General features: G+C 50.7%; 1 protein-coding gene across 2 annotated transcripts; it reads right to left on the bottom strand.

Moving 5' to 3' along the window:
- Positions 1–880: 880 nt before the first annotated feature.
- kcnh2b (potassium voltage-gated channel, subfamily H (eag-related), member 2b) lies at positions 881–21705 on the bottom strand. Of its 2 annotated transcripts, none has more exons than XM_056584251.1 (17): positions 21634–21705; positions 14974–15153; positions 14470–14573; positions 13194–13332; positions 11548–11702; positions 11053–11147; positions 10529–10669; positions 8691–8890; positions 7283–7535; positions 6615–6808; positions 5726–5828; positions 5119–5270; positions 4423–4561; positions 3676–3865; positions 2997–3105; positions 2497–2589; positions 881–1292 (listed from the first exon to the last, which is right to left on the bottom strand). In XM_056584251.1, exons 1-17 carry the CDS (start codon positions 21694–21696, stop codon positions 924–926), a joined length of 2679 nt encoding a protein of 892 aa, XP_056440226.1. In that variant the 5' UTR covers positions 21697–21705; the 3' UTR covers positions 881–923. The 2 variants fall into 2 exon arrangements, with proteins under 2 accessions (XP_056440226.1, XP_056440225.1); XM_056584250.1 differs by having other exon boundaries at positions 13182–13332.
- Positions 21706–22305: the final 600 nt, after the last annotated feature.

Below are 22305 nucleotides of genomic sequence, written 5' to 3' on the forward strand. Positions count from 1 at the left end.
GTTAGGCCAGCTAACTCTGGAGTTCGCCCGACCAGTGTGCCTTGCTATTCAGCTTTTCGGAAGCGCCACGGACATGTAGAGTAGAGAATAATAATAATATTAAGAATATTAATAACAATATTAAGAGTTTCCTCAAGGTTTTCAGTGCAAGACGTAAATGGCTACTTGGTTTGTGTAACTCTGTGCTGTTGTCATGTCTTCTTGTTGAATCATCCAACACTGGACACAGCAGTAAAGGGATTGGTTTACAGGTTCAGAGTCACTGGAGTCAGACCTCTGGACGGTCCGGACAACATAAAAAAGAGGATGTCAGAAGAGGTCCTCTCAGGCTTAGTTTGTGTTTTTTGGTTAAAGTTGTGTAATTGTACCAATGTTTGAAAGTGTACAAAGTTCCAGAGTTCCAGAGACTTAGGAGAGGATTGTGTGTAGGACTTGTTGTTTGTGTGTGTGTGTGTGTGTGTGTGTGTGTGTGTGTGTGTGTGTGTGTGTGTGTGTGTGTGTGTGTGTGTGTGTGTGTGTGGGTGTGTGTGTGCGCGCGTGTGTGTGTGTGTATGTGTGTGTATATGTGTGTATGCTTGTGTGTTTGTGTAGGATCCCACATGTCGACCTCGGTCTAGTCTGTCTCAGACGCCATGCGCAGGGGGGGGGGGTCCCCAACCAGCCTTTCCTCGTGTCTTGGGTGGGCTGTAGAGGGGGGGTGAGAAGGTTCTCAGAGTCCTCCATGTTGTCCTGCTCATCAGAAGGGCCCCGAGAAATGGAAGAAAGACCCCAGAGGGGGGTCCCTCTGAGACCAGACCCTCTGTCCCCTCAGAGCCTCCTCCCCCTTCCCCCCTCGTCCGTCTCCCCCCAGGGGTCCGTCCAGGCCCCTCACCTCCACCCAGGGCTCCGGTCCGCCCCCCCTCCCGACCCGGCCCTCCGTCCCCTCAGCTCCCTCCCGGGTCGGAGCCGTGTCTCTGTGGGGTCCGTGAGTCCAGGGGGGTCTGCGGCTCCTGGAGGGACCGCCTCCGCTGCGCCTCTAGGTCCAGGAGGCCCCCCCTCCCCGGGCTGAGGTCGAAGCCTGAACCCCGGGAGGCCTGGTTCCCAAAATCCAAGTCCAGGATGGGTCTCAGAGCCGGACCCAGGTCCATCCCGGCCCCCGGGACGAGGCCCGTGGCGCTCCCCAGTCCTAGGTCCATCTCCAGGTCCTGATCCAGACCCGAGCCGGGACCGCGTCCAGGACCAGGGGCGTCCTGGGGGTGCAGGGCCTCTAAAGGGTTTCTGGGAAACCCCAGTAGGTCCTGGGGGTCTAGGATCTGAGGAAGGAGAAAGGTTCTATGAGTCAGAGTGTCTTGAGAAGGTTCTATGAGTCAGAGGGACTTGAGGAGGTTCTATGAGTCAGAGGGACTTGAGAAGGTTCTCTTTGTATGAGTCAGAGGGACTTCAGGAGGTTCTATGAGTCAGAGGGACTTGAGAAGGTTCTATGAGTCAGAGGGACTTGAGGAGGTTCTATGAGTCAGAGGGACTTGAGAAGGTTCTCTTTGTATGAGTCAGAGGGACTTCAGGAGGTTCTATGAGTCAGAGGGACTTGAGAAGGTTCTATGAGTCAGAGGGACTTGAGGAGGTTCTATGAGTCAGAGGGACTTGAGAAGGTTCTCTTTGTATGAGTCAGAGGGACTTGAGGAGGTTCTATGAGTCAGAGGGACTTGAGGAGGTTCTATGAGTCAGAGGGACTTGAGGAGGTTCTATGAGTCAGAGGGTCTTGAGGAGGTTCTATGAGTCAGAGGGCCTTGAGGAGGTTCTATGAGTCAGAGGGTCTTGAGAAGGTTCTCTTTATACGAGTCAGAGGGTCTTGAGAAGGTTCTCTTTGTATGATCAGAGGGACTTGAGAAGGTTCTAAGAGTCAGAGGGTCTTGAGAAGGGTCTCTTGTATGAGTCAGAGGGACTTGAGGAGGTTCTCTGCGTCAGAGGGTCTTGAGAAGGTTCTCTCTATACGAGTCAGAGGCACTTGAGAAGGTTCTGTGAGTCAGCGGTTCTTGAGAAGGTTACACGAGTCGGAAGGACTTGAGGAGGATCTCTCAGTCTAAGGGACTTGAGAAGGTTCTTTCTATGTGAGTCAGAGGGACTAGGGAAAGTTCTCTGAGTCAGAGGGACTTGAGAAGGTTCCCTCTATATGTTTCATAAGGACTTGGGAAGGTTCTCTTTGTATGAGTCAGAGGGACTTGAGAAGCTTCTCTCTATATGTGTCAGAGGGACTTGAGCGGGTTCTCTGAGTCAGAGGGACTTGAGAAGGTTCTAGGAGTCAGAGGGACTTGAGAAGGTTCTAGGAGTCAGAGGGACTTAAGCAGGTTCTCTCTATACGAGTTAGAGGGTCTTGGGGAAGCCGTGACCCTGGTGGAGATCCGTCGGATGCCTTCCTCTGAGTTCTATGTGACACATCGTTTCAGAGAGAACTGATCTGGTCGTACCGGTTCCTTGACCAGTTGGCTGGTGGTCTAGACTCACCAAGGGGAGCTTTACCTGAGAGAGGGAGGTCAGGGCCTCGGTCCCCACAGGCAGGACCAGTCTCTCTTCTGGACCTAGACCCGGTCCGGGACCGGGGTATGAAGAAGCCTGATGAAGGGGTGAACACATCATTCATGCGTTACTTTGAAGGCTTTCTTTTTGATACGATGGGTTGGAAGGTGTAAAACGGTAAAGCAGTGATCCTGTTGAAATAGTCTGATTAATGAGCCACTACACCCCAGGGTATCTTTATGCTGTACGTTAGGGCTCATACGGCTGTGTCCGTATTAAACATCTCTGTTTGTGTGCGCATGTGTGTCTGTGTGTCTGTGTGTCTGTGTGTTTGTGTATGTGTATGTATGTATGTGTGTGTACAGTATATATATGTGTGTGTGTGTGTGTGTGTGTGTGTGTGTGTGTGTGGTGTGTGTGTGTGTGTGTGTGTGTGTGTGTGTGTGTGTGTGTGTGTGTGTGTGTGTGTGTGTGTGTGTGTGTGTGTGTGTGTGTGTATTAACCTGCGGGGGGCAGGGGGTCACGGTGCTGTAGGCGGGGGGCACCAGGGCCATCTGTCTCTGCAGCAGCTGCATGATGGCTCCGATGTCGGTGGACATGCGGCTCTCCAACCTGACAAACACACGGCATCTCTCACATCATCTCTGGGGCACCGCTTCAGGAGACACGAGGAGGGGGACGCAAAGGAACCGTCTCAGAACACGGTCCTCTCCAGTCCTCCCGTCTCTGAGACCGACCCAGAGGAACCCGAGACGGTTCCTCTGGGACGGGAGGGCTAAAGAGGACCGTGTTCTGAGACGGTTCCTCTGGGTCGGAGACCGACCGGCCTGACTGCCCAGCCCTGGAACCTCAGGTCTCGTCTGAAGAGAGGTTCTCTACTTTGTAGAGAACCCAACGAAAAACATGGAAGAGCCTCAAATCGCCGATGGCGGCCACCTCATCACCCCCTGCCATGAGCAGGACTCCCTTCTTAGTGTAATGATTGTTTTCAATGTAAAAAGAAAGGTTTCCTGACGATTGTTGAGCTGCCTCTGCAGCAGGTCTGAAGGGGTCTCCAGGGGGTCCCCATGGGTTCTCCAGGGGGGTCTCCCTACCTGTTGAGCTGCCTCTGCAGCAGGTCTGGAGGGGTCTCCAGGGGGTCCCCAGGGGGTCCCCATGAGTTCTCCAGGGGGGTCTCCCTACCTGTTGAGCTGCCTCTGCAGCAGGTCCAGGCGTGACTCCAGGTCGGAGCGCTGCTGGCGGTTCAGCCCGCGGAGGGGGGCGCTGGCCCGGGGCGGGGAGGGCAGGCTGCACCGCGGGACCTCCTGGTACTGGGGGCTGGTCCGGGTCTCCCCCCAGAAGCTGAAGATGTTGGACACGCCCGAGAACGCTCCTGGAGGGGGGGCGGAGAGAAGGAGGGGGATGATTCAAACTTTGGCCAAATTGTGAAATCTAACCGAACTCTGCTCTCCTAATGCTGCTGATACACTGAGCCTCGTTGTCTCGATCCTCAGCCAATCAGAGTGCTCTTTACAGGGCTTTTTTGCTTAATATCTGTCATCTATTTGACTCTAAATACAAGATGAACCCCTTAAAATATAACTTAGGCAATTATGCTGTGAGGCTGACGATATAGAACCACCATGGGTCCCGGTAAATCATCTTCTCGTGAGGCACAAAGTCAGACTACAAGGAGTACAGAGAAACTCTTGCATCAGTGGAAGTAAGCCAACTCTGTATTGATTTCCTAGTACTGAGTTTCTATCTGATGTGTATGCCAGTGTATCAGGGTGTGTGTACGGTATTATGGGGGTCTACCTGACAGTGTATCAGGATGTGTGTACTGTAATATGGGGGTCTACCTGACAGTGTATCAGGGTGTGTGTACTGTAATATGGGGGTCTACCTGACAGTGTATCAGGGTGTGTGTACTGTATTATGGGGGTGTACCTGAGAGGGCATTGCAGGTGTTCCCCGTCTTGGCGTCTCCGTCGGGGACCTGGCTGAAGCTCAGCGGGGGGGCCTGGGCCTGCAGGGGGTCCAGCAGGGTGGACCCGGGGGCCGGGGAGACCCCAGCAGGGTCCTCACCCTGTGTCAGAGCAGAGCCTCGTTAGCACACACCTCGTTAGGTCACACCTCGTTAGCCCACACTCGTTAGTGGTCTGCTGTCTCCGAGCACCGCGCTCAGACTACAGGAGCTAACAACAGGAGCAGTGTTTACTGGCCTGGGGGGGGCTTCTGCAGCGAACACGGTGAAGGATGTCTTAGGAAATGTACAATCTGGTGGAGGACTACTGGCAAGGAGTCGAGCCAAATCCATCTGAATGCAAGCCAACATCTTAACAGAGTTTAAATGTTTTGAACAGCGGGGATAAAAGTGAGGCCTGCTAATGGCCACGGACAAAGCTGTGACTGTCACAAAGAACCAACTTCACTATTGCGTTGTCTGTTGCATGATTGTAATTATTGTAATGGAATGGTGATGTGTGTAATTGAATGAGTGATGAGTGAATGGGTGATGAGTGACCGGTGATGAGGGAAGAGTGAACGAGTGAACGGATGCATGGGTGATGAGTGAATGGTGAGGATGAATGCGTGATGAGTGAACGGGTGAACGAGTGCGCCAGGAGCAGGGAGGGGGGTGACCTCGTCTCCGCTGGTGGGGGAGGACAGGGAGCTGCGATGCCCGTCCCAACTCGGCTTCAGGCCCTCCTCTGCCTTCTGGTACCCCGACGCCGACCTCCTCCTCCGCCGCACGGCCTTCTGGGACTTCTTGATCTCGCCGGCGTCCGCGTGGTCTGGAGGCGGAGGGGAAGAGTGGAGGATGAGCGGGCTTTCAAGGAACCCTAACCCTAATCGGGAGCATTATGGCCGGCATGTGGCTCAGGAGGTAGTGCGGGTCGGCTGGTAACCAGAAGGTTGCTAGTTCGATCCCCGGCTCCTCCTAGAGTGTCGGGGTGTCCCTGACTGCTCCTGACGAGCTGGCTGTCACCTTGCGCGGCTGACACCGCCGTCGGTGTGTGAATGTGTGCATGAATGGGTGAATGTTAGGTAATATTGTCAAGTGCTTTCAGTGGCCACGGGTTAGAATATTGCATTATATCAATGCAGTCCATTACATTACTGAAGCTTGAGCGTTTTCTTCATGAAGGCCAGCGCTGATACGTATTAAGAACACAGACATTCCAATGGGGGGGCCGTCGATCGTGTAGCCGTCGTTAAAGAAAGACGAATGGCTTGTGTGCCTGTTTACCTTTTTCTGTGCGCCGTCTGAAAGACAGCTTACGCCGCCGGAGTTTGTTGAAACCACCGCCGTCCGAGTCGTCGCTGGTGGGCGAGCCGGGGATCATGTTGGTCTGTGAAGAGATCGGGTATTAGGGGTCACTTCTACGGTCACTTACTCAGAGCTGACCACACTCACTGCACGAGGTGAACCCAGGGCCGTATCAACCTCGCTCTTTCTAACCGCTGCTTTGCTCTTCTGAGGCCACAACATCACATTTACATTACGCTTTTATCCAAAGTGCCTTACGTGAGTACATTTGCCAGAAGACAGAGAAACAATAATATATCGCTTTCGGTACAGTAAGGATGTTCTTAGAAACAAGTGGCAAGCACTAATAATCGCCAGGTTAACCCATTCCCCGTACACAACACAGATAGCTAGGATAAGACGCTACACAAGTGCTATTTTTAATTGCAAGGATGTTTAACATACAATTAGTGCGTGCATTAAGTGCCAGGACGTAAAACACACAATAAGTGCGTACATTAAGTGGCAGGACGTGCAACACACAATAAGTGCGTACAATAAGTGCCAAGACGTAAAACACACAATAAGTGCGTACATTAAGTGCCGGGACGTAAAACACACAATAAGTGCATACGGTAAGTGCCAGGACATAAAACACACAATAAGTTTGTACAATAAGTGCCAGGACGTACAACAGACAATAAGTGCGTACATCAAGTGCCAGGACGTAAAACACACAATAAGTGCATACGGTAAGTGCCAGGACATAAAACACACAATAAGTTCGTACAATAAATGCCAGGACGTACAACAGACAATAAGTGCGTACAATAAGTGCCACGACATCTAAATAAACCCAAGAGGCCGCGGCGCAGGGCGGGGCACCTACGTCTCGCAGGTTGAAGGTGATCTCCAGGTTCCCCCAGAAGTGCTCGGAGAACTCGGGGTACATGTCCAGCACCTCCTGAACGTCCTCTCGCAGGATCTTGTGGAGGTCGCAGTAGGTCAGGGCGCGCACGTCCGCGTTGGACTTGCCGGGCCGCGCGTACAGGTTGATGGGCTCGCCGAAGATGTCGTTCTTCCCTGAAGGGACCGAGAGGGACGGAAGGGGTTATAGTTTCCAGGAGAGCACTGCACTGGGTCTCACAGATGGAGACCCAGTCATAAGGCTGACCCCAGAACAGATTTCGTAATAAAGAAGTCTCGGGGAAGTCTGGCTTTACAAATACTACACTGCTGGAGAGTACAGTAATTCCTTACACAAACGGTACATTGGGTAAGAACTAAATGGGTGTAAATGGTAATTTGGTTGAGGCCCACATCTTCAACATCGATGCATTGACAAAGGATTCAGTTTCACAGGACAAGCCGTGACATGTCACGCATTATAATCAACATGTATCAAGTCGTCTTGACGGTGCCCTTCCTCCCCAGCGGAGGGCGCCATTGGACCGAGAGGAAATTATCCACAGGAGAATCATCTGGGCACCACCGCCCGACATCGCAGATGAACCACCACCCCTCTCCACCGGACCTCCTCCACCATCACCCCCTCACCCAGGATGGCCACCACCACGTCCCCCCGAAGGATCTCGATGGACCCCCGGGAGATGAAGTAGAGGGCGTTGAGCACGTCGCCGGCGTGCACCAGGGTGTCGCCGGGCGGTGCGTGCGTGGTCTTGAACTTCATGGCGAGCGCGCGCAGGCAGCCCTTGGTGGAGCCCTGGAAGGCCTTGCAGTTCTGCAGCAGCGTGCGGTTCAGGTGCAGACAGATGTCCGCCTGCAGGCACTCGGGGAAACCCTTCAGCACCTGGGGGCGGGGAGAGGGGGGAGGTGAGAGGAGAGCGGGGGGAGGGGAGAGGGGAGAGGAGAGAGGGGAGAGGAGAGGAGAGAGGGGACAGGGGAGAGGAGAGAGGGGAGAGGAGAGAGGAGAGAGGGGACAGGGGAGAGGAGAGAGGGGAGAGGAGAGAGGGGAGAGGAGAGAGGGGAGAGCAGAGAGGGGAGAGGGGAGAGGGGAGAGGGGAGAGGAGAGAGGAGAGAGGAGAGAGGAGAGAGGGGAGAGGGGACGGGGGGAGAGGAGAGGGGACTGGTTAGATACGACCTGTATGCAACACTGTATCAATGAATCCTTTCATCTTAAACTTGTAAACAACCAAATCATTCCCCTTTTAATGATTTACAGTATATATTAACATATGTGCATGTATGGGTAATATATATATACATATTTTGTCATTACCTTTTGTTGGTTTTCACTTATTTCTTTCTCCTTTTTTACCCATCTTAAAGATTAATGGGTCGTGGAAGGTACCATTGAAAGTAAACTTTCATAATATAGATAATTAATAACTATGTGAGAGCAGCCTGATGTTTGAGAACGAGCCAGGGCCAATCAGGAGCCTCAATAACAGGTTTCACCGTCATTCCTTTACTTCCATAGCAGAGACCATAAAGGGGTTCAAAAACAAGTATTTCGATCTTTATAAGGCAGTGCTAGCATGCAAGCAACTTCAGACGCTCATAACAATGAATAATTGGTGCAAAAATGAAAACGTCTCAGCATAAATAACTTTTAGTCAACAAAACCATAACTACAAGAGCCATGTATCCCTCTCTGTCTGTTTCTCTGTCTGAGAGAGAGAGAGAGAGAGAGAGAGAGAGAGAGAGAGAGAGAGAGAGAGAGAGAGAGAGAGAGAGAGAGAGAGAGAGAGAGAAACAGAAAGAGAGAGAGAGAGAGAGAGAGAGAGAGAGAGAGAGAGAGAGAGAGAGAGAGAGAGAGAGAGAGAGAAACAGAAAGAGAAAGAGAAAGCCGGAGAGAGAGATGAAGAGAGAGAGAAATAGAGATGCAGAGAAACAGAGAGAGAGAGGTACAGAGAGAGAGAGGTACAGAGAGAGTGAGCGGCAGTAAGACGTGTTCCGGTCCCGGTTCACCGGCCGGTCCCGGGTCGACCGCTGTGGCACTCACGGCGTTCATGTCGATGCCGTTGGTGTAGGACCAGGCGTGCTGGAAGTACTCCTCCAGCCGCTGCCTCAGAGGGTTGGGGATCTGGTGGAAGCGGATGAACTCCCGGACGCGCAGCATCTGGGTGTGGTAGCGCGCCGTGCCCGAGTACAGCCGCTGGATGATGGCCGACACGTTGCCGAAGATGCTGGCGTACATCAGGGCTGGAGGTGGGTGGAGGAGGGCGGAGGGGGGAGTCAGCGAGACCGTGGTGATGGAGACGATAAAACAGGGCAGATGATGGGGGGAAGGATGTATGGACGACCTTTAACCTCTGCTAGTTATCCCTCACCATCACAGCAACATAACACAGAGGCTGTTTTGTGCGACCAAAGTTATTCCCCCCTCTCGCTTGCAACGAGGTAATGCTCTTAGGGCTGGGGATTGCAGGTACCTCACAATTCAATTCAATTTGGTTCTTTAGGTCTTGAATCGATTCGATATCTATTCGATTTTATATTGATCCAATTGCTTCGATATCGATTCAATGATATGTGCAGATGACAAAAAATACCTAAATATTATTTAGAATTAACCATTTCAAAATGAATTAACCATTTCATTGTGCTTTAACTAGCATAAAAGGAATACACCATACATTGTATAGTATTGATCCTGAGCTAAACTTGCAGCATAAAAGTAATAATCATAACATCGACAAATGTAAAAGGGCTTGTACATTTAGGCATACTCGCTTCTAGATTACAATGACTGAGCATGCTTCTTTTAAAAAATAATAATAATTTATGTAAATAATCGATTTCAAAATAAATCTGAATCGCAATTGAATTGAGAAGAAATAAATTGCAGCGCATTGATGAATCGATACTTTTACCCAGCCCTAAATGCTCTCGAGGAGCTGTTTTCCTCGCTCGGGGAGCAGCGCTCTGAGTGTGCGCGAGCGCAGTTGATATCTACGCGTGTGAAATAATCGAATACGCTCGAATGCATGTTTTATCACATTATTGCTTTATGGCACTGATGTGTCGCCATACCTACCCAGTGCATCGGGCATCAACTGCTTTTCCAAAATAGTTCTCTGTATGGTTATTAATGTTTTATTACTGCAGTTAATTTAACGTGTAGACTGTCGCCTGACAACGGAGGAAATTACTTCATGGTGACATGGGTATAATTAATGACCCAATTAAATCAGAGGTTATTACATTGTGTTGCTGATATCACTGAAACTAATGTGCTGCAATCTTTTTCCATGATGTGTACCATGATAGCTTGATATGATTGATTTTTCCACCGCCAAAGGGAGACGCCTCGATGTAAATCAGAACTTGATGAATTAAGAGCCAAGAGAAGATTAAGTAATTAGACGAAAAGGTTGGTAAGTAACCCACGAGAGACAGTTAGTAAGAACCAGGCTGAAGGACAAACATTGTGGTTGAAACTCCATGAGAGACAGAAGGTATAAAGCAGGCTGAAGCACTTCCATCCTGGTCCACAGAGAGAGGATGAGTGAGTGAATGACCACCCCCCACCTGGAAGTCTCCCCATCACCCTCCCCTCCTCCCCATTCTCTGCGCTTCCGTCTCTAACTCTGTCACCTGCATTACAGGTCCTCTCCAACCTCCCTCACCTCCTCCCTCATCTCCTCGCTGCCCCCCTTCAGCGTGTGTGAGGGTAGGACTTACATCCTGGTCCATACCCAAACCCAGGGGGTATGGGCCAGGCTAAAAGACTTACATCCTGGTCCATACCCAAACCCAGGGGGTATGGGCCAGGCTAAAAGACTTACATCCTGGTCCATACCCAAACCCAGGGGGTATGGGCCAGGCTTAAAGACTTACATCCGATGAGCATGACGCAGATGGAGAAGATCTTCTCAGAGTTGGTGTTTGGCGACACGTTCCCGAAGCCCACGCTGGTCAGAGAGCTGAAGGTGAAGTAGAGCGCTGTCACGTACTTATCCTTGATGGACGGACCAGAGCCTAGAGAGAGAGAGAGAGAGAGAGAGAGAGAGAGAGAGAGAGAGAGAGAGAGAGAGAGAGAGAGAGAGAGAGAGAGAGAGAACGAGAACGAGAGACGGAGAGAGAAAGGGATGGAAAAAGAGGGAGAGAGAGACAGAGACAGAGAGGGAGAGTGAGTGAGTGTGTAGTTTGAGTAACTGGTATAGAGTCATTGCAATGTGTGTGTGTGTGTGTGTGTGTGTGTGTGTGTGTGTGTGTGTGTGTGTGTGTGTGTGTGTGTGTGTGTGCTTGTGTTTGTGTGTGTGTGTGTGTGTGTGTGTGTGTGTGTGTGTGTGTGTGTGTGTGTGTGTGTGTGTGTGTGTGTGTGTGTGTGTGTGTGTGCTTGTGTTTGTGTAGTTTGGTACCTGGTATAGAGTCGTTGTAGTGTTTCCCCAGCTGATCACCCAGAGAGTGTAGCCACCCGATGGATCCGTTGCGCTCCACGTTACCGATGGCGTACCTGGGGGGGTAGCCATATTACAGACCATTTAGTCGTGTTTTCATCGCACAACACATGTTCAACAAAACACAGCGCAGCATGTGAGGATTGGAGATGTGAGGTTAATGGGATACCATCTCATGAGACATTATTCTCCTTTGAATGTAATAAACTAGCTTCAGTTTGCAGTGTTCGGGTTTGCAGCAGCATGAAAAAACAGTTTTAACAATAATAATAACTAATTATGCAAAAACATGGACATCACTACATTCTTCTTCAATTTCTCTAAGGCTCTTAGTGTGGATGTAGAGGACTCTAATGGTGGATGTTGAAGGCTCTAAGGGTGGATGTTGAGGGCTCTAAGGGTGATTGTTGAAGGCTCTAAGGGTGGATGTTGAGGGCTCTAAGGGTGGCTGGTTACCAGATGCAGGCCAGCCAGTGGGCGATGAGGGCGAAGGTGCACATGAGGAGGAAGAGGACGGCAGCGCCGTACTCCGAGTAGCGGTCCAGCTTGCGAGCCACACGGACCAATCGCAGCAGGCGGGCCGTCTTCAGCAGGCCAATCAGAGTGGTGGTCTGATGGGTCGAGAGAGAGAGAGAGAGAGAGAGAGAGAGAGACACAGAAAGAGAGAGAGAGAGAGAGAGAGAGAGAGAGAGAGAGAGAGAGAGAGAGAGAGAGAGAGAGAGAGAGAGAGAGAGAGAGAGAGAGACACAGAAAGAGAGAGAGAGAGAGAGAGAGAGAGAGAGAGAGAGAGAGAGAGAGAGAGAGAGGTGAACACACGGTAGGGACGTTCTATCCCTATCCACAGTGCACAAAAAACTAAATGAAGACACTAAAAAGTCCCCTGTGCTGTGACACCAGAGTTAACAGAGGGCCATGAACTCTAGGGGCCCCGGGGCCCCGACCCTGGGTCTGATTCAGGAGCTGTGAGGCCGTGAAGTGTGTGTGTGTGGGGGGGGGGGGGGGTGGGTCTGAGTTAGAGTGTGGTTCTGGGTGTGTGTGTTTGAATGTCTTGAGGTAGTGTGTCTGTGGGTTTGTGTGTGGGGGTTTGTGTGTGGGGGTTTGTGTGTGTGTGTGTGTGTGTGTGTGTGTGTGTGTGTGTGTGTGTGTGTGTGTGTGTGTGTGTGTGTGTGTGTGTGTGTGTGGGTGTCGGCGTGTGTGTGTGTGTGTGTTTGAGTGTCTTGAGTTAGTGTGTGTGTGGATTTGTGGGTGTGTGTGTGTGTGTGTGTTTGAGTTTCTTGAGTTAGTGTGTGTGTGTGTGTGTGTGTGTGTGGTGTGTGTGTGTGTGTGTGGGCTGTGTGTGTGGTGTGTGTGGTGTGTGTGTGTGTGTGTGTGTGTGTGTGTGTGTGTGACTGTGACTGTGTCCGCTGGGTAAATAATGGCCCTACTCTAAAGATCATCTCCTCTGCTCAGCTCGGCGGTCCTCAATACAGCCAAGACGGACCTGGCCTCTGTCCCACAGTTCTGCCCTCTGAAACACAACACCAGCCCCCTGCCTGGAAGTCTCCCCTTTCACACTCTTCCTTCATCTTCTATCCTCCTCCTTCTCTCCCATCAACTTACAAACAAAAGTACGGCAATTGTCCACCTCCACACTGGTTCTTTCCACTCCCTCTTTCCTCTCCTCTCATCTACTCTCTCTCTCTCTCTCTCTCCTCTCTCTCTCTCTCTGTCTCTCCCTCTCTCTCTCTCTCCCCTCCCCTCTCTCCTCTCGTCTCTTTCCTCTCCTCTCTCCCCCTCTCTCTCTCCTCTCTCTCTCTCCTCTCTCTCTCTCTCTCCTCCTCTCTCTCTATTCCCTATACCTCTCTCTCCCCCCTCCCTCCTCCTCTTCACCTCTCTACTATACATCGATCCCCTACACTATTTTCCTCTCTCATCTCTCTCTATATATATCTCTCTCTCTCTCTCTCTTTCCTCTCACTCTCACTCTCACTCTCTCTCCTCTATCTTCCTCTCTCTCTCTCTCTCTCTCTCTCTCCACTCTCTCTCCTCTCACCTCCTCCCTCTCTCTCTCACTTCTCTCTCTCCTCGCTCGGCTCTCCCTCCTCTCTCACCTCCTCCCTCACCTCCTCTCCGTTGCGGTAGATGAGCAGGTCGAAGGGGATGGCGGCCACCATGTCGATGAGGAACCAGCCCTTGAAGTAGTGCACGGCGATGCGCAGTGGGTGGCTCACCACCTCGTCGTTAGCGTTCACGTACGTGGTCCTGGCGGGGGGGGGGGGAGAACGTGAGCTGGGAGGGGGATCTGGTTGATGGGTGAGGGCCACAACACTACCAGAGGGGGCGCTACACCTACCAGGAACACTGATTATTCCAGCATAACTTTAGTCCTTTAAGTGAAGTACTATTAAATCGAAGAACTGTAAAATCATAAATCAACCGTCTATACACTGTGACATCGGCTAATGAAACAAACACAACCATCTAAACCCATAATGTCCAATCATTTCACAATTAATGACTAAACCATGACCATAAAACCATAAAACTAACATAATTACATTCCAATGCTCTAATTATCCAAAAATGGCGGCAGGCATTGTGATGTAAAAACCCCTTTGATTACATGCCCATATTAGAAGTTTTCAGCTCCTCATAAAACACACATGAAGGTGAAACTCTCACTCACAGAGTCTAGTTTGCCTTATTAACAAGACCAGTACAAATATTTGTTATCAGTTCTTTCAATATGAGATGAATTTAGGTAGTTCTGTGAAAAGCAGAGGTTCATCATTTCTCGCCTTTTGTTTTCTAATATTAGATTTCCTCTCCTGCAGAAACACTGTGCAATAAAACAGTAATTCTCGGTTAGGGGAAAAAGATTTGAAAGGAAAAACAACAAAGAAAATAACAGCTCTCCTACCAGGAGAGTTGTCCCGCATCAGTCTCTGCTCTTAATGAAGGTTGTTACAGGAGGCTGATGAAGGCTTTTCTGCCTGTTACTCATTCAAAGGTTGCCTTAGCTCTGAGCCTGCTGGATAATTACCTAGCTGCTGCCAAAGCCAACACTTTATAGAAACAACAGTATATTGTACAATAAGGACCCTGATGTCGTTTTCTGCATGGATATTTAGTAAAAACTCTCATTGGATATAAACATCTGGTTTGGTATCTGTACCTTTTAAAATAACTAGGTCGCTTTCACCAAATCAGCTGTCAAATCTACACATCACAAAGTTAGTGTCATATAATTAAATAAAATTGTGCTTTGATTGAGACTTCAGGGTTCCCCAATATTAGTTTCTATAGCAATGGCGAGGAGACACATCGATGAGAATCAAAACATTATTGAATGAGAACGTGTGGAGTGCATCTTTGAACAGCACGTGGAAGGTCTCAGACCTGAAGTTGATGAGGATGTCGATGATGAACATGATGTCCACGATGAGGTCCACCACGTTGAGAGGAGAACAGGAGTAGCCACAGCTCTGCAACGCCGCCTCCTCCTGCACAAGAGGAGGAGCCGAAAGAGAAGGAGAGAAGAGAAGGGAAGAGGAGGAGGACGGACCAGAGAGGGGCGAGGAGAGTACCAGAGGACAGGAGAACAGGGGTTGGGTTTGGAGAACAGTGTACATTTATGTTTAGGGCATTAAGCAGACGCTTTTATCCAAAGCGAATTACAATTACTACATTTTTCAGAAGAAAGAGAAACAACAATATAACGCTGTCGGCACAGTAAGGATGTTCATAGAACCAAGTGCCAACCACTAACAATCACCAGGTTAACCCATTCCCTGTATACAACAACAAGAATAAGACGCTACACAATGCTAAGTACTATTTTTCTGGTTTATTCTTGAATATTTTTATATTTGACTGGTGCTAGGTTGGCGGGCCGGGCCCCACCGTGTCGTTGAGCAGGAAGGCGGCGGAGTAGGGCGTGAGGATGGCGGTGTAGATGACCAGCAGCAGGATGAGCCAGTCCCACACCGCCTTGAAGGGGCTGTAGTGGAGCACCGTCCACTTGTGGATGCGCGGCGCCTGGAGCTTGTACTCCGGAAGGACGTCCGCCCCCAGGGACAGCACCTGTAGGGTGGGGAGGGTGGGACCAGGACCGGGACACGGACCGGGACCAGGACCAGGACCGGGACCAGGACACGGACCGGGACCAGGACCAGGACCAGGACCAGGACACGGACCGGGACCAGGACCAGGACCAGGACAAGGACCGGGACCAGGACCAAGATCAGGACACGGACCGGGACCAGGACCAGGACCAAGCCCAGGACCGGGGGGAGACATGGCAAGGGAGGGGGGGCGGGGGCAGAGAGGGAGGGGGGAGGAGCGACAGCCACAGAGGAGGAGACGTTGAGTGCTTTGCAGATCAGCGCATAGCGCCATGCATTCAAAATGGAGACTTGTATGATGGAATAGGGGTTGGCATAAAGAGAACAACGTGCACATGCAAGACAAGCCCCTATACCGCAGACGCACACACACACACACACACACACACACACACACACACACACACACACACACACACACACACACACACACACACACACACACACACACACACACACACACACACACACACAGCCTCCTTTAACAGCCTTTGTGCCTATAGGAGCATTATGAAATATACATTGACGCGTAGCGCTGTGTGCCTCATGTTGGACCACGACAGCCCCGTCCGTCTAAAGCTCTCAGCCCAGCACATGTTTCTAAACGTCACAGTACTCGTATCTCATCTGAAACAGGAGCTTCACTTACACTTTAAGGTAATCCTTGAGGTGCACAGACACACGCACACACACTAACACACACACACACACACACACACACACACACACACACACACACACACACACACACACACACACACACACACACACACACACACACACACACACACACACACACACACACACACACACACTATATCCACATACTGCATCTGTCTTTCGGCTCTTAAATCAGTCATATAAAGGCAGTACCTCTACTTAACCCTCTCTCTCTCTCTCTCTCTCTCTCTCTCTCTCTCTCTCTCTCTCTCTCTCGCTCTCTCACTGACACACACACACACATACACACACACGTGCGCACACGTACATGCAAAGACACATGTGTGTCTGATTAGACTCAGCTATGAATTGTATATGAGGGAAGCTTCCGGAAACATTTGCTCGGTGTCGACTCGGATGAGGAGACTCAGATGAAACCACCCAGCTTCATGCTGCTGCAGAACCACTCATAGGCAACAAGACAAGACCCCAGTAAACCCATTTTCTTAGCTTTGTTAACGCTTTAACCAAATGAGAAGTTGGCTCAAGAGCTGGCAGGCCTAAGCCCCATGTCAATGAAACATGAGCTCAGGAGCTAGCAGGCTTAAACCCCTTGTCTATGATAAGTTAGCTCCAGAGCTAGCAGGCTTAAACCCCTTGTCCATGATAAGTTAGCTCAAGAGCTAGCAGGCTTAAACCCCATGTCAATGATGAATTAGCTTCAGTGCTAGGAAGCTTAAGCCCCATAGACATGATCGATTTCAGCTCCAGAACTAGCAGGCTAAGCCCCTTGTCTATGATCAGTTAACTCCAGAGCTAGCAGGCTTAAGCCCCTTGTCCATGATAAATTAGCACTAGAGCTAGCATGCCCAAGCCCCATGTCCATGATAAGTTAGCTCAGGAGCAAGCAGGCTTAAGCCCCTTGTCCATGATAAGTTAGCCCTAGAGCTAGCAGACTCAAGCCTCATATCCATGATAAGTTGGCTCAAGAGCCAGCAGGCCTAGGCACCATGTCAATGACAGATTAGCTCAGGAGCTAGCAGGCTTAAACCCCTTGTTCATGATAAGTTAGTCAAGAGCTATTAGGATTGAGCCCCTTCTCCATGATAAGTTAGCTCAAGAGCTTACAGGCTTAACCCCATGCCAATGATAAATTAGCTCCAGTGCTTGGAAGCTTAAGCCCCATAGCCATGATAGGTTTCAGCTCCAGAACTAGCAGGCTTAAGCCCCTTGTCCATGATAAGTTAGCTCAAGAGGTGGCAGGCTTAAACCTCATGTCTATGATCAGTTAGCTCCAGAGCAAGCAAGCCTAAGCCCCTTGTCCATGATAAGTTAGCTCCAGAGCTAGCAGGCTTAAGCCCCATGTTCATGATAAGTTAGACGCAGAGCTAATAGGCTCAAGCCCCAAGTCCATGATAACTTAGCTCGGGCGCTAGGGGGCTTAAGGTCCAAGTGCATGCTCAGTGTCAGACTCAGCCATGTAATGCAGACCGGGGGGTCACAGAGGCTAACAGTACTGCTGGGCTAGCCGTGAGGCAGCACGAAACGCCCGTCTGCTACAGCCAGGGGATTCAGAACAGAGAGCCCTCAGAACTCATCCAGGTTCTGACTTCTAAGTGCATGTTAGCTGGTAAAGGAAGCTGCAGGCTGGAAGGACGCCTGATTGGAAGGCATGCCGCTGAGCACAGCATCAGCATAGCATGATAGAGCACAATATGCCAAAGCACTCCTCTCTTCTCCAGGTTAACTCTGCAACCGTATTCACATGCATGCTTCTGATTCCTTTAAGGAGCAACGAAGAGGCATATTTCTATAGTGGAGCAGAGAGACTGGCTGCCTGGCTGCCTTCTCTCTCTCTCTTTCTTTTACAACCCCCCCACCCCCATCCCAATTCAACCTTCTCTTCCAATATTCAACAGGAGAATCTGCGCAAAGGAAGGTCTTCTCCCTTGCATCTGTCAATCTCTGTTTCAATACATCTCTCTGAAGACTTGTCTTTTTGCTCTCTGTAAAGTACGAGTCTCTCTCGGTCTCTCTCTCTCTCTCTCGGTCTCTCTCCTATATCCTCTGAAGTTTGGAACTTCATTTCTTTAACTTTAAATATTTTAATATTATTTCATAATATATTTCACTTTCAACAGCTGACGTCTTTGTATTATTTCCTTCACTATAGAGCCGTTGGATGTCCAGCCGCGAAGGGAGAATCTGTTAGAAAGAGTTCCTACGGGAGGCACAACACAAAAGGTCTCTCTATATGCAGACGATGTACTACTCTGCATCTCTATTCCCATCAGCTCTCGGCTGACAGCACTCTCAGTACGGAAAACTTGAACAACTGTTCTGGATGTGAACCTAATCTCAACAAAGTTGAGCCATTCCCCATCAATATTTCCCCATCAGCCATTCCCCCCCCCCCCCCCCCCCCCCCAACCCCCGCCCCCCACGACAGCAAATCAGCACAAGGCCGGTACGGGAAGCTCCCGGTATGAAAAAGTGCCGAGCTCTACCCCTGGGTTTCAGTATAGATTTATAGGTAGGCAACAGGTTTGTAGGCATTGTCATCAACATATTGATCAAACTCTTTTTAAAGCCGACCTCAACCCTCTATTAGATAAATGCAGGGATTATATGAATCAATGGTCGACTCTACCCTATCAGGAATAGGGTTGATTCATTTAATCAGCATGATAATCTTAGCCAACATTTCCTACCTTTTCAAAAACGTCTGTGTTTCTTATAGACGTCTAAACTCACACCAAGCAGGCTAAATCGAATTACGAACGGACATCGGTGTACATTGAGCAGTCCTCTGTGCGTAACCTCGCCAGCTGTTCAAAGACTGTGAATAAACAAATACTCTGAAGACATTCACATTAACACCCATACACACACACACATGGACAGAGACAGACACACACACACACACACACAAACACACACACACAAACACACACACACACACACACACACACACACACACACACACACACAAATATGGACAGAGACGGACACACACAACCCAAAGTGAGCTGAACCAAAGGTGCACACAACTAGACCAAGTCATGCAAAGCTGCGCACACACACACACACACACACACACACACACACACACACACACACACACACACACACACACACACACACACACACACACACACACACACACACACACACACACACACACACAGCAGAGTGTGGGTGGGGATCACATGATTCTCCCTGTGTGTTCTCAGGGAGTTCTCAGATATATAAACGCACACACAAAGATACACAAAGACACACATACTGCCTGCAGTGGGATGAACACTACTGTAATTCAGATAATTCTCAGAGTCACCGTCAACCCAGTTGAAGACTTGCCTTTGTGCTTTCTTTATAGCTTGCGCACATTCCTTCTCTCTCTCTCTCCCTCTCTTTCTCTCTGTCTGTCTCTCTCTCTCTCTCTCTCTCCCTCCTTCTCTCTCTCCCTCTATCTGTCTAACTCTCATTGTGACACTGATGAACAAAGCATCTCCTCTTTCTTCAACCCATTCCTCCATCATTGAACTCCTAAATTTGGCGGTTCTGAATTGTTAAGAGGGGTCAGCAGGCCACAGCACACTCTCTCAATCTCTCTTCCTCACTCTCTCTGTACTCTGATAATAAACTTAGATTTTAATCTGTTTTTTTTAGCTCGTACAACATCTCACACATCCCCTTCACTTACAACCCCCCCCCTCACACACACACACACACACAGTCTGTCAACAACCAGTCTGTCAATGCTTCAGACCTTCTCCACAGTACAGCTTGCGTGGGATTTCGGGAGATCTAGACACTCGCGCTCCTGTTTCTACCGCTCTGTGCTGATACCACTAGCTGCCTTCGTTTAATACTGCCTGCCAAAGTAGCCGATCACCGTGCAACCACTGATCCTTTGCCCTGACTGTTACTGCGTCTGCCAAGCTCCGCACTGTTTATCCATTCTATATCATCCTACGTCGTGTTGTGCTCCCGGTAATCCATCGGCTAAGGCTCTCCTAGAACAAGCAGCGAGTTTGGCAGACATCTGTTTTGCAGTGAAAACTCCTCCATTAACAACGAGACTGGGGAGCTGTTCTTCCCCGCCACGTTTAAAGGCACTCTGCGCTGTTCCTTTTGGCCCAACGAACAGAGGGATCGAGGCAAACTGCGTGGGATCAGAGCAGCAAAAGGCAATCCAGTTCGGAATGGATCGTCCTGCTCTAATTGGTCAAAGCAAAAGTCATTATTTTTCTCACCGTGTGCCTCTCCAGCACCGGCCTATTTCTGGGCTGCCAAACTCTTGCATAACGGGAAACTCGGTAGCAGCGGTTCCATTTCCGAACAATGGGGTCCACTCAGGTGTCAACCAGGAGTGTGGGCGGCAGTGATAGAGACTCACGGCCCACACACACACACCACTATCAGATGGGAGAATATCTGACCAAACACAAATCAATGTCGGCTCAAATCTCGGTCGGGTTTCAGCAGTCTCAATTATTCACCAAAAACATATTGCGCGAGCGTGATACATTTTTAACGCGCTGGCTCCCAGCTTCGTTAAGGAGATCTGCTCTAATTAAACCGGGGCTATCGTTACATTGTTAGAAACAGGGCACTGTGAATGTAATCCTGCGACACACAGGTTGTTCGGAGAAGCAAACTGATACCGTGAGTCCCAGCTACAGTGAACAGTGAATGTCCTGGCCGTCGGCTTCACGCACGACAGAGAGCCGGGTTAAATAGGTCACACCATCGCACTGTGTCCCATCGTACAACCTTAACAAAGATCGGAATTAAAGCGCACACGTAAAATTATGGGGAAAGCAGTTGTTCAGTTCAGATGGTGCAATCACAACAGAGCAGCACATTAGCCTGGCTGTTAGCCCCGCTGTAAGCCTCATTGTTAGCCCGGTTACTAACCGGTTGTTAGCCTGGTTGTTAGCCCAGGTGTTAGCCTGGTCGTTAGCCTGGTTGTTAGCCTGGTTGTAAGGCGCCGAGGTGCCTGGTGGCCAAGATGACGAGATGAAAAGTGACAATTCAGCCTCGGAGCCAAACAACACGAGACTATAAACAGAACAGAGGAGCGGATATCTGCAGCTGGGGAGCGAGAGTATTGGCCTGTTGGCCGCTGCTCTCCTCTGGTAGACTCTCTCTACCGTCTCCCTACCGTCTCTCTAAAGTCTCCCTACCGTCTCTCTACCGTCTCTCTACAGTCTCTCTACCGTCTCTCTACCGTCTCTCTACAGTCTCTCTACCGTCTCTCTACAGTCTCTCTACAGTCTCTCTACCGTCTCTCTACCGTCTCTCTACCGTCTCTCTACCGTCTCCCTACCGTCTCCCTACCGTCTCTCTACCGTCTCTCTACCGTCTCTCTACCGTCTCTCTACCGTCTCTCTACAGTCTCTCTACCGTCTCTCTACCGTCTCTCTACCGTCTCTCTAAAGTCTCTCTAAAGTCTCTCTACCGTCTCTCTACCGTCTCCCTACCGTCTCTTTCCCAGAAGAATAGCGACTAATTCTCCTCCATCCAGGGGATTGACTCGCACGCATTCCTCACAGCTTTATTCAGATTCTCTACAAACAACACCTAGAACACCAAGTAAGACTCTGGTCCGTCATCCTGTCCCATGTCAGCGTAACAAAAACAAAACACACAGAAACGCACGCACGCACGCACGCACACACACACACACACACACACACACACACACACACACTAAATAACTGTCGGATCTCTCGGCCCACTGCTCCCCCCTCAACTCCCCCGCCCCCCTCACCTCTCCCCCCTCTTCGGTCGCGTGGCGGGTGTGGTCTGCCCGGCAGAGCGGGGGTCTCTGCATGGTCTTGTGATCACCGTGGTGACGGCGGCTGTGGCGCGGCGGCGTGCGGGGGAGGTCGCGGTCCCGGAATCCCGGGCGGCGGCTCTTGGGGGGGTCTCGGGGGGCGCCCCGCCACAGGACGTTGCGGGGGAGGGGCGGCGGCGGCGGCGGCGGCGGCAGCTGGGAGGCGTTGAGCAGCTGAAGGAGGAGAGGCGGGAGCATGGTACCCCGCGGGGGACGATGGCGGCGGCGGTGGTGGCGGCCCGGGTCAGGGGCGGCCCCCCGGGGGTCCGCCGTTCACGCTACCGGAGGGCCCGCCCCCTTTCTCCCCCACGAGGGGAGGGGGGGGGACCGGACGGGCAGACGCACACCAGGAGGTGACAAGGGGAGGAGGCGACGCCAGGAGCAGAACAAGCATGCTGGGCTCCAACGCTGGGGTCAGAACTCTTCTGTCTCACATACTCCTCTTCCTCGTGCAGCTAATGCTCCTCCTTACTCCTCCACACCGACCCTCTCATCTTGTTTGCTCCAGTTCACGGGGGGGGTTTCCTCTGGTGGAATGTCCTCCCTCACACACACTCCTCGTCCTCGTGCTGCTAATGCTCCTCCTTACTCCTCCAAACTCCTCCA

This window comes from Gadus chalcogrammus, chromosome 23 (genome assembly GCF_026213295.1).
Source record: "Gadus chalcogrammus isolate NIFS_2021 chromosome 23, NIFS_Gcha_1.0, whole genome shotgun sequence".
NCBI lineage: Eukaryota > Metazoa > Chordata > Actinopteri > Gadiformes > Gadidae > Gadus > Gadus chalcogrammus.

Coding starts and splice junctions, on each gene's coding strand:
- kcnh2b (XM_056584250.1), bottom strand. CDS start 21,696: ATGCAGAGACCCCCGCTCTGCCGGGCAGACCACACCCGCCACGCGACC. Junction 14,574..14,973: donor CCTTCCTGCTCAACGACACG/GTGGGGCCCGGC, acceptor CCTCTTGTGCAG/GAGGAGGCGGCGTTGCAGAG. Junction 6,809..7,282: donor CGTGGTGGTGGCCATCCTGG/GTGAGGGGGTGA, acceptor CGGTCCCTTCAG/GGAAGAACGACATCTTCGGC.